The sequence below is a fragment of the Rhamphochromis longiceps genome, linkage group LG4, assembly GCF_057381845.1.
Source record: "Rhamphochromis longiceps isolate RC_006_pf linkage group LG4, R_longiceps_female_GT1.1, whole genome shotgun sequence".
NCBI classification, from domain to species: domain Eukaryota; kingdom Metazoa; phylum Chordata; class Actinopteri; order Cichliformes; family Cichlidae; genus Rhamphochromis; species Rhamphochromis longiceps.
The window spans coordinates 6285357-6297517 of NC_140560.1; the positions used below are offsets into that span (position 1 = coordinate 6285357).

At 42.1% G+C, this 12161-nt stretch overlaps 2 protein-coding genes across 4 annotated transcripts; one reads left to right on the plus strand and one right to left on the minus strand.

Annotated features, from left to right (window-relative positions):
* Window positions 1-2666: 2666 nt before the first annotated feature.
* Window positions 2667-4223, minus strand: timm29 (translocase of inner mitochondrial membrane 29). The gene is made up of 2 exons (XM_085403029.1): window positions 4014-4223; window positions 2667-3625 (listed from the first exon to the last, which is right to left on the minus strand). Exons 1-2 carry the CDS (start codon window positions 4117-4119, stop codon window positions 3027-3029), a joined length of 705 nt encoding a protein of 234 aa, XP_085259155.1. The 5' UTR covers window positions 4120-4223; the 3' UTR covers window positions 2667-3026.
* Window positions 3611-11230, plus strand: yipf2 (Yip1 domain family, member 2). Of its 3 annotated transcripts, none has more exons than XM_085403027.1 (9): window positions 3611-3718; window positions 6903-6968; window positions 8001-8155; window positions 8238-8318; window positions 8418-8505; window positions 8951-9067; window positions 9155-9321; window positions 9691-9873; window positions 9958-11230. In XM_085403027.1, the coding sequence occupies exons 2-9, from the start codon at window positions 6938-6940 to the stop codon at window positions 10051-10053; spliced, it is 918 nt and encodes a 305-aa protein (XP_085259153.1). In that variant the 5' UTR covers window positions 3611-3718; window positions 6903-6937; the 3' UTR covers window positions 10054-11230. The 3 variants fall into 3 exon arrangements, with proteins under 3 accessions (XP_085259153.1, XP_085259151.1, XP_085259154.1); XM_085403025.1 differs by lacking the exon at window positions 3611-3718 and adding an exon at window positions 6453-6750; XM_085403028.1 differs by lacking the exons at window positions 3611-3718; window positions 6903-6968 and adding an exon at window positions 6453-6750.
* The last annotated feature ends 931 nt before the right edge of the window (window positions 11231-12161 follow it).

The following is a 12161-nucleotide window of genomic DNA, read 5'->3' on the forward strand; positions in this document are numbered from 1 at the left end:
CAATAGCAACAACTTAGAAAACCAGCTGACCCGTGGCCTGTGACTCCCTCAGCATGGCATCTGATAGCCCTTGCTACAGGGTCACAGTAGTGACATCATGGGTCACCTCATTGTGGTGCAGTCTCTTTCCTGTGGTTAGGTTATCAGTGTGAGGGGTCAGACTCATTCTCCTTCTCAGGGGTGTCAACTGAACTGCTAAGACGTACTGTAATTGCTTTGGCCGTGTGACAGTGCAGGCAGCATTGCTGCACAGTATACAACCTTATTAGCAACATAAATGTTAATGCATTATAAGGTGCAGGTTATGATGATAAGGTGTGGTGTGTATAGGAATACAAAGTCCGTTTGTGTTAGCTACATATCATTAAGACCTGTTTACATCCACACCACCAATGTGAGTTTGTTATGGGTGAATGCAGAGGGCTTCACATCGTCTGTTTAGAATTCCCCAGTAACTTAACATATTTTTGGATTGTGGGAAGAAGTCTGAGTAACTAGAGAGAGTTCATAGAAACAACACAGAAGGCCCCCAGCTGGTTCTTGCATTTAAACCAAGGCCCTCTGTACTGTGCAGCAATAGTACTAACCACAACCTATGTAGAATCTTAAACACAGTAATTCTTTATTTACTTATGGTCCTCAGTGTGAGCTGGTCAAATATCGCCAATTTTATGGTTGGTAGTTCAATCCCTTCAGTCTGCATGCTGAAAAAGCTTGTCCCTTCTTCATCGTGAAGAAGAAGTGTAATTATTAGATTGAAAGAAAACTGATGTTGAAAAAGGTGCTTGAGATGAGTGAGATGTGTTATGGAAGAACTGTCCCATTTCTATTCTAGTTCTGAAAAAACAGGCTTTCTTGAAAATGCTTTAGCGGGTGCTTGAACAATCTTTCTCCAGTCTTTCAAAGTTTTTCTTTCAACAACACTGGCTAGTTTTTTAGGACAGTTTAATCCAGTCCTATATCTCTCCATTTTCAGAGGAATGTTTTTCGTTTGGTAAACTACTCAGCACTGACTTGTAAATGGCCTGTATTTGTAAAGCGCTTTACACTACATTCAATCATCCACACATTCACACTGGTGATGGCAAGCTACATTGTAGCCACAGCTGCCCTGGGGCGCACTGACAGAGGCGAGGCTGCCGGACACTGGCGCCACCAGTAGGCAACGGGTGAAGTCTCTTGCCCAAGGACACAACATCCGAGACTGTCAGGGCCGGGGGCTTGAATCGGCAACCTTCCGATTAAAAGGCGAACTGCCAACTCTTGAGCCACGATCGCCCCATACTTATAAATCATTCAAACATATAAAAGGAACAAAAATCAAGGGGTGAGCTAGTATTGTGTTTACATATAAGGGACAACTTAGCAAAGAACCAGTTTTAAAATGCAAGTTTAGGCATTTTTTTCAAACACCTCATTAGTTCCAGCTTCTTTAGTTGAATTGATGAAAAATGCCAAAGAGAGGACATTTTGACAGGCATAGAGTTGTATTTTTTGCACCAAAAGCTGTTAGCTGAAAATGTGAGTGTATCTTTTTTAAAAAGAAAAGAGGAAACTGGAAAAATGGAAGACAAATGAAGAGGATTAAATACTATCTATAGCAGGTGAAAAGTATCTGAAAGGCATGTTCTTAAGAAACAGGAGTGAAGAAAAATCCAGCAAAGATCCACAATTTACTCTTCACCAAGATCTCAACAGAAACGGTCTCACTGGAACAGAAATGGTGAAGAAGTGCAAACAGGGAGAGACCAGGGTTTGCTAAATTACATAAGAACTGGAAAAAACTGAGCGACAAGTTCATAAGGGGACTGATGAATTTAACGATGTTCACAGGTTCTCATTAAGAGGAAAGTATTTTCAGTCAAGTATTAAAAACAAGCCTTATATTCAAATGCATTTGTTATTTCTTCCAATTGATGTTAAGCAAGAACAAAAGGGTCTGTAATTCCCAAATAGTTAACTTCATATTTATGTTAAACCCCTTGAATTACATTTGAATCACCTTAATCACATCTTCTTAGTTTGATTTAAATCCACTGCACAGAGACCAAATTACCAACACCTCTGGACCTAACTGTAGGTTCCACAGACCTCACCAAGACTTCAGATTCACTGGAGTTTTGCAGGGTTTTTTCCCCTTTTGTTTTAATCGTTTTTCTCTCTACATTGCTTGGTTATGTGTGGATAACCAGGTAGCTGAGAAGAAATACTAGTCATTTTTTTTTATATTAATAGTGTGACTAATAATTGTTTATAAGCACATAAGCTTCCTTTTATCTCAATTTTCATGTTTTGTTCAGAGTGTACAGCCAATTGTACACTCTGTTCATTGTATTTCCAAATTATGCAGCTCTGTACCTCCTCACTACATCGCAGCGTTGCAGTTTTACCTCCACTTTTTTGCTACAAAATACTTTTCAGACTTGAGGATTTTGCAATAAAAGTTTTGTTCAGTGGGAATCTATTATCACCTCTGGTCATTAGCAGTTATGGTTACGTTTCAAAACTACCATTCTCAAGTTTTACTGCAACTAGATGTAAGAAAAGGTTGTATTTGCAGCAGTGCAGTTCTTTTCCTTTATCTTTGTTATAATTAAATACAACAATAGCATTTCTGCTTTCAAAAACTCTACAGTCACACACAAAATCCACAACAGCCATGTCAGTCTGATTAGTGATGACAGATCTTTAATAATCACACAGAGTTCATATCAGTGCGTCACATCCAGATCAAATGCAAATCTCATGTTACACCTTAACATCTGTAAATAACTGACAGACTCGTTGTCACATGGTTCACAGTATAAATTATATACAACATTTTCTGTAAGAAAACAAAAACATGTCAGAAGGAATTTAAGCGTTTCCTTTTACTTTGATGTTTCCTCTGTCTCAGCGGCAGAATCATCATTTGGTCAGCTGAGATTGGTGTGAGTGTGTGTGTGTGTGTACACAGTCAGGCTTCTGTCCCACTGTGTGAGTGCGAGGCTGCTCCTCTTCACTTTTCTTTCTGTCTGTCTACCACTTTAGTTTTTGTCTCCCTTGTCCTCCACGCTCACTGGTAACCACGAATCTCTGTGCAACTTCTCATTCCTTTCCACCTCCTTGACGCTGGGTGTTGACGTTACCTGCATGTGCACCGGCAATTGCTTGAATTCATCCTCGTTCACGTCATAGTCCTTCATCTTTGAGCTAAGGATCCACCAGTTGCCAGCAAAGCCAATGTCCAACACCCGCTGAGGGATCTCCCTCCAGGGTACTGACAAGTTAGAGCACTGGGCTTCATACAGCATGGCGTCCGGGTCGTAGTCAGCGTAGTACACCACAGACAGAAGACCCAGGCTGGCATGGCGGAGGCGGCCCTCATTACGGAGCTTCACCAGACTCTGTACATGGACATCAGAGATGCCGCTGCGGATCCAAGGGGACAGCAGTCCCAGCTGGTTGGAACGTTTCAGCAGGGCGTCGTCGAAGGACAAGCGGTCAGGTTTGGTGTAGAAGCAGGCCCAGGCACCGCCCAACAGCGTCACATACACTGATGTTCGGAGTGGTCTCTCCCAGGCGCCAACTACCGCCTCTCTGCACGCTTCTTTGTAGTCAGAGAGCAGGCTGCGACACCACACACCTGTAGGGAGCAGAGGACGAAAAACTAAGCCTGGATGTAAACTACCTCTCCTCATGACAAAAAAAAAAAAAAAACACTGGCCGGCTGCAGGAGGTGAGAGGAGTCAGGTGACCTAATCACCATCTATTTATGACGTTATCACACCAACAACCCAATTCAGCGGCATATAGTTGTTAGGAGGATTAAAAAAACTCTATACTGTATCACCGTTTTTGTCATGCAACCAACATGCACAAAGACTAGCAGAATGATGCGTTTAAAATGGTCATTTAAGCAATTAAAATTACTGGGACTGTTTCCGTTATAATAAGCTATGTTTACCACTGAGCTGGCCGTTAACCCCCTTGCTATCCAGCTAACGTGGCTAACCCGTGCCTCAGTTCCTCACCTACTTTGCTGTTTTTCAGCCGCTCCCAGCGGCTCGCTGTGCCCGGAGGCGCCGCTGCTTCCGCCGCAGAGCTGAACATCATCCTCGCTACACGAAACGAGGCCATTTTAACGACTCTTCTGCACTAAAGACTCTTAACCTTCATGCAGAATTGACATTTTAACTAGTGACAGGGACCTCACATGAAGTCAAAATGGCAGCTACTTCTTTTTTGTTGGTTGACAGCTAACAAAAAGGTTTATTACCGCCATCTACTGGGCTGGAGTGGTGGTGCGAGACTCCAGAAAGAATTAGCCTACAAATACACACCCTGCTACCATAAATTACATTTCATCTCTGCTTACAATTTCTGTCTCTCTTTATAACTCAAAAATGCTGCTGTCCCACCATTAATAATTCTTTCCAATAACTGCCAATAACTTCTACACCCCCTTGTTTCTGTGTTTTAGTTTGATCATTTCTCTAGCTTTCCTATTTAACAGGAAAGCTAGAGAAATGATCTAGCTTTCCTGTTAAATAGGAAAGCTATTTAACAGCTTTCCTGTTCCCCTTTCCCTTTGGCACTGAGCAAATTATATTTCCCTGATATGCACATGCAGTTGATCATCAGTTGATTATTTTTCCCTTTTCTTATTGTCTTGCTTTGGTACATTTTCCCTGTATAGTCTATGAATGGCTTTAGTTTGCCCCTGTGGCCCATCTTTGCTGCCATTTATTTCTTATTTTCAATACTTTTAATGCTTTTACTACTGCTATTACTACTACTTCTTTATCTTCCAGCTGGTCCCTTTACGGGTCATCACAATAGATCATCTGCTTCCATCTCCCCCAATCCCTCGCATGCTCGTCTGTCTCACCAACCCCCTTTATGTCCTCCCTCACTACACTTACACCTTTTTGCCTGGCAGCTCCACCTTCAGCATCCTTTGTCCGATATATTATCCACCCTATCAAACTCTTCTCAACCTTGCTTCTCTTACTTGGTCTCCAAACTGCTCAGAAATCTTACCATGTTCACTTCTGACCGCCGACAGCTCCACTAGACACGATAGAGCAGGGGTGGCCAACCCGCGGCTCTCGAGCCGCATGCGGCTCTTTGCCTGGTTTCATGCGGCTCTTACGTTCATATCAAAGTTTATGTTTGTGTTTTGATTTTTTTTATGTTGTTGTTTTAAAATGTGCGCGTTCGCTTCGCTTGAGTTCAATACGGTATTTTCATCAAATGCGCATGTGTGTGAGATGAAAATACCGCAAAGTTTCCCAGTAGGAGCAAGTTCGCCCTTAAAATGGCAGGAAAAAAATGCACAGCAAAAAGAAAATATGAAGATGAACACAGGACGTTTTTAACAGAGTGGGAGAGTTTATATTTTTTTGTTGAACGCAATGGTAAGCCATTCTGCCTTATATGTCAGACGTCATTAGCGCATTTCAAAGCTTCAAATCTTCAGCGCCACTTCAGCTCACTCCATGCTAACATCGACCAGGAATTTCCAAAAGGGACTGAACTTCGCAAGCACGAGTTGGCCACTTTGAAAAGTCAGGCAGAAAAGCAGATACAGTTTTTCCAAAAATTTACGAAGCGGTCAGAGACCATAACGCTCGCATCCTATCAGCTGGCTTGGAACATTGCACGGGCTAAAAAGCCATACAATGAAGGGGAGTTCGTTAAAAAATGCCTCAGTGATGTTGTTGGAATCTTGTCTCCTGAAAACGACAAATTAAAACGCATGGTATCAGACGTCCAACTGTCCCGCCACACTGTTGAACACAGAATATCGGACATTAACACGGCTATTGAATCACAGTTGCACTCTGACCTTCAAGCATGTGAGTATTTTAGTGTCGCATTGGATGAGAGTTGTGATATACAAGACAAGCCTCAGTTGGCAATATTTGCACGGTCTGTTTCAAACGTGTGTGTGTGTGTGAGACAGTGCACACAATGTTCATTGTTGAAAATGACTGGCCTGTGGTTTTAGTACTGTAGGAGTCCATTTCTGTCATTATCATGTTGGTGTGTGACATTTACAATAAATCTGGCTGAGCAGAGGTGTGTGTGTGTGTGTGTGTGTGTGTGTGTGTGTGTGTGTGAGTGTGAGTGTGAGAGAGAGAGAGAGAGAGGGAGGAAAGGATGGGTGATGTTCATGTGTGCCCATGCGTATGATGTGGCTCTTTGCGGTAACACAGTAAAAAAAAAAGTGGCTCTTGGTCTCTGACTGGTTGGCCACCCCTGCGATAGAGGGTCTCACTCCCTTGCGTGAACCCTTCCTTTCGTTCTTGTTGCTATCCTCCTGTCACAAATCACCCCTGACACTCATCTCCATCCGCTCCACCGTGCCTGCACTCTCTTGTGTTTTTTGTAACGTTAGAACCTTTCAAATAAAGTTATTTTGAAGAGCGCTTCCACGTGACAGCTTTGTTTACGCGGTGACGTGTACCGGAAGCTGTGTTAAAATGACTCCAGTATCAGCAGGACCTGTAAGGCTGTGAAAGACAGGTGTTAGCATTGTAATGTTATTAATGTCTAGCATTTTATTAAGTCCGCACAGACGCTGTTGTAATATATTAACCTTAGCTTTATTTACAATTTAAATATTAGCTAGTCGTAGGATTCGCTGTCTCTGCTGAGTGGTTGATATTACGCCATTCAATATCATCATTATCAGCAGCAAGGTCCTGCTGAGCAGCGAGGACAGACTGCCAAGACATATTTCACCTCTCTGGTTATTACATTTTGGTACGTTTCACCTGTTCTTATCGGATTTTAAAGCGTCAAAATTGAATATTTTTATATTATACATTAACTGTAAACTTCAAGTGGTTCTCTTGTCGGTGAACTAACAGATGTTCGACATAGCATTTCTTTACTAACGTTCATTTTTCTCTCAGCTCTTGCATGAAGTTACTGGTTGTCCATTGGAGACATGGCTAGTCCAAACAACCTACAGTTTCAAGGTAAATGTGACAGAATCTTTAAAGGAGATATAGGTTGTAAATTTCTGCTTGTTTTGTTCTGCCTGGGTTTCTTTGTGTCACGTGTTAGTTCCAGGTAGGTAGTTGGGAGATCTGTTTTACGCAGAAACCAAGCTGTCGTGTCCACGTGAATCAGAAAACTGGACTCTCCCCTTACCTAGGGGTTTTAATTGGCTGTAAAAGGGTTTATACTGCAGTGACCATGCAGAGCACATAGTACAGTACTCTGAATCACGAAATCGCCCTGAAAACGTTGAAAAAAAATATTGTTGATTGCAAACCATCTACTAAAGGACAAATAGCGACATCTGCTTGCCATACTCTGCTATCGCAGTCGTATGTAAAGATGCTCTTCCTGCTTCCTTGTAATTTCTTTTACTTTCATGTAACATTGTGTAGATTGCACGGGCGATTATGGGTCAGATTGCAGGAAAATTATGCTTGTTTTCATTTGCATAATATGCATGGATGTATTGAACATCCTGCTGATTTATGACACACAGTGAGTTCCAGTGTATTCTGTGTCAAATACTAAGTCTTTTCTCTGACCTACTAAACGGCATGCTAGCATGGCTATTGAAACACCTTCATGGTGTGTTGGTAACTTCTCTTACTGCTTGTTTTCTAGTCTTATTCAATAAAGTGTGTGTTTTAAAAACCTTTAACAGAAAGTCTGTCTCTCTGTGAGGCAGGCTGATACCAACACTATGTAATCTAAAGCAGCACAACACTGCTGTTGAATAAAATGAAACAAGGTATGGAAGCTTCTTGCAGGAAGTTGTGTTCTTTGTCAGATAATATCATTAAAACAGGACCGGTCCGGTTCAGTGACATCAATTAGGAAACCATAGACAGAAACTGAGATCGCTTTTTCAGTAACTGTTTGTAAATATGCTTTTAAATCCTCTCAAGTTTGACATTTTAACATGAAATCTATGGGAATTTAGTCCCTGTGGGAGTGCTGATCAGAAGAACTGCGCTTACCGACTGCCTTTTGCCCATGTGCGTCCATAGAGTTTGAAGAAGCAGCAGAGCTGCTATCGGCAGACCCTGGAGCCTCCACACTCAGTATGTCGGGCTCAAACACCCCCAACACAACAGCATCAGCAGGAGAAGATGTAAAGCTGGACCTATCTGAGGACGAGGAGGGTCAGCAAGAGAGTTCAGAGGTAAAAAAGTTGTGTGGACCACGAATAAAGTTTGAGTTTCTACTTTGAGTGCATATCAGCTGATAGACATCTGTGCTTCCAGCTGTTAGGAGGGCAGAAACCAAGTGGTGGCTTCTGGACCTTTGAGTATTATCAGTCTTTCTTTGATGTGGACACAATGCAGGTATGCCTGACATCTACCTGACACTTTGTCTACACATAAAGTCTTTGTCAGTCAGTTTGAAGTTACGTGTTTCTTTTGTTTGACCCTATCATGATGCAGGTGCTGGACAGAGTGAAGGGGTCAGTGATGCCACAGCCTGGGAGAAACTTCATCAAATACTACCTTAGGAGTAACCCAGATCTGTATGGTAAGTGGAAGAAGACACATTTAATTATTAAACTGTATTACAGGAAGAACATATTTTGCACTGTGCCTTGTCTTATGGGGGGCATGTAAGTAGATTTTTGGTAGGGGAAATTAGATTCTAGCTATGCCTGAAGATGAGTCGTAGGTGGGTAGGTAGGAGATTAAGGGCCAGATTACTGTTGGTTTGCACCAAGGTAAGCCTCTTTTTAATCCTAAACGTGTTTAATGTCTCATGGTCTTTATTATCTTATTGAATGTATCAGTTAATTCATGTGATTCAGGCATTTCTGATACATGTTAAAAAGCTGTTCAGGTGTCACTTATTGTCATTCCAGCTTTAACTGTTTGTTGCCCATAGGTTCAAAGGATCAACAAAGTGTCCATCAATTTTTTGACATTGATGAATTAGAAGATGAATGCACTCATATAAGTGTGCGTTTGTGCAGGTCCCTTCTGGATTTGTGTCACACTGGTGTTTTCTGTGGTGATTAGTGGGAACCTGTCCACCTTCCTTGCTGAGCAGAAAAACCCCACCTTCCACTACAGACCACAGTTCCACAGAGGTTAGTGCTGCACACGGTCTCAGTTTGACTCTGTGTCACTGTAGCACACTGGATCTGCATAGCTCTGTCTTGTTTCTCTGCCTTTAGTGACAATTGCTGCAGTAGTGATCTTTATGTATGCCTGGCTGGTGCCGATCGGGCTGTGGGGTTTTTTGACCTGGAGGCAAGGGGCCGAGAGGCAGATTGGAGGCTATTCTTTCCTGGAGACTGTGTGTGTTTACGGCTACTCGCTCTTTATCTATATCCCCACCTCTGTGAGTACATCTGTGGTGTTTACAGGTTTAATAAGTTGTATAAATGATCTCACCCATGATACATGATATACATGTATAATATAGCTCACATTTTCGGAAACCTCTGATGTCATTCTCTATGTAACTTGCCGTAATGTTAAAACTCACCTGTGGTTCTTCATTTGAATGAGTGCAGAGGTCTGTTCTGCCCAATGTTTTGAGTATTTTTGAAGAATAACATGTTCTGTCTGAATAATTCATTTAAGGTTTTGATTGGCAGCTGTGGCCCAGGCCACTGCCAAAAGGAAAGGTCAAACTTTGGTAAATTTCAACAAAAACCAAAGCAGAAACAATAATTAGCTGAATAAAAGTTCACCCTGTCACCTTCAGGTTTTGTGGATAATACCATATGACTGGCTGCACTGGATGCTGATCCTAATTGCCATGGTGATCTCAGGCTCAGTCCTGGTCCTCACCTTCTGGCCCGTTGTCCGTGATGACACCAAGGTGACGGCGGTGGCTACAGTAGTGACCATAGTGGTTTTGCACACACTGCTGGCAGTTGGCTGTAAGGTCGGTGAGCTGCGTGGATCTCAGATGTATGGAAGGACACCTTTACATTGAACCAGATACTCAATCTCCTCTCTTTTCTTCTAGCTCTACTTCTTTCACGCAGAAACATCCCCACCAACAGCTCTTCCTACTACCTCAACTCTCCACAATCACACAACGCTGGCCTTCAAAACCGACTGACCAACACCGAGGAGCAGCAGGGAAATGAAGACCGTCTTTTTTGACAGATCGAAAACGACTAGACTGGAGGAGACGGTGTTGATTATCACCACGGTGTGATTCACTTAATGCTTCATGGATAAAGTGCTGGGACGGTTGTGTGTATGTGCGTGTGTGTTTCGTTTGTCTAACTTATCCTGGGGTGGTTCATCTGTATTTCTACTGTGACTGATGTTTCATGATGTGGTGGATTGAGCAGTCCTTCTTTAACACTGTGACTTCCACTCATTTCATGATGTCGTAAAGGACGCAGGAAGACACTACAAAAGCTAATACATAAAACAATGTCACTCCTACTAATTTATCCTTATGACACATCACACGGACAACAACCAGATTTTTCAAGTTTAAAATGATTAGGTTAATGAGAATGCCCTAAATGTCTAATTTCTCATATAAATACACTTTGTGGCTTGTGGTCAACCCTGTGGGCTCATAGATGGAATTATGCGTGGCTCTGCACAAGAGTTTAAACATTGTTCAACAGCTGTTTTACAAAGCTCCGAATGTTATAATTGATATTATTAGATGACAATGATTGATTTGTTGGTGTGTACATCACTTTAATTTTAGAAGCAGGGGTATGCCCCCCTCCCTGCATCCGCTCTACATGTACAGATACATAGAAAAGGGACAATAATGGGGTATTTGTGTATTAAACATGTAGTGATACTGCCCTTAAGACACTGTTAGATGCTCTCAAGTCAAGCAATCTCTGAACTGTAAAGCTGCGGACTGGTCAAAAGATGATTGTAAAATAAAATAGAGTTTATGTGGTCCTGCCGGAAGAATATGCATGTTTAGGTTGGCTCTAACTTATTAGTTATTCTATCACAAACTGAAACTCCAGCTGCTGCTTCTCTGCCACGTGGAAATGTAGTTTACCGTTTTCACTCACAACACTGACTCCATGAATTTGCTTCAGTCGGATGTGCAGAAAAGAGTTTATTGAACCTGCAAAGGGACTCCAGCACATCACCGCCACTCTTCAGTCTTCAGTCACAGAATGACCTCAGCTGCTTTACTTGCATAGACAGTTCAGTGTAAAATGAAGAAAGGGTTGATGGATGTAGAGCTATTTATTTCCTACTGTGAACCCAGGTAGGGTTGTATTAATAAACGGATTCTCTACTCCAGATTGTTTGGATCTTATTACTGTTCCAATCTTTGATCACTCACAGCTGAAAAGGATTACAAGGTTTGCAGTTGAGCGATGTGAATCACCTTAAGCAACTTCAAAGATTGACTTGAACTAGGTCCCTTATGTGACAGGAAGACTAGAGACATGGCTTTGGTTCAGACTTGATGTCTAACACAGATCTTCAGACATTTGTCTAGATTTGTTTTTTTCTCAACATACTTCATTCTGACCTGGTTTCAGGATGAATTTGACCTACTTTGACTTTGTGTTAGTGAAATGATTTGAGAAGATGCTTGACTGCTTTAAAGCTCAACTTCGACTTCTTTCAATTTAAGATTTTTGTTTTGTAAATATTCAGAATTAAATTGAGATAATCCATCATCGTGATATACACTATTCCCATTCCAGGTACATTGTAACAGCAAACCCTGCTGAAACCATATACCAAAAATGTAACCTGACATGCATCTCCTGAGAAATGTAACTACATCTCGTCATCAGTGCACATCTGCAGTGGATCATCGGACTCCATCTCACCCTATCCCTAGCCTCCCTCTCTTCTGTCACACCAGCCCTCCTCATGTCCTCCTCTACATCCATGAACCTTTCTGCAATCTTCCCTTTTCTCTCATGTACTCATTTCTAATCTTGTCCCAATGAAAATCCTACCAACTTCACCTTTGCCTGCAGTCTTTATGTCAGTGTCACCATCTTCAAACCATCATAGCAGGTCTCTCAACAGTCTTGTAAACCTGTCTCCATACATTCTGCAATCTCTTCTTCGCCTGTCTCGTGCACTGTTCGTTGCTTTGGGTGGTTGACCCCAGGTATTTAAAGTCATCCACCTTAATCAGTCTACTCCTCTTCTTTCCAGAGCATGCTTCCACCTCTCCAGGTTCTCTTCCGTCCGCCTTCTGTTCTCACTACA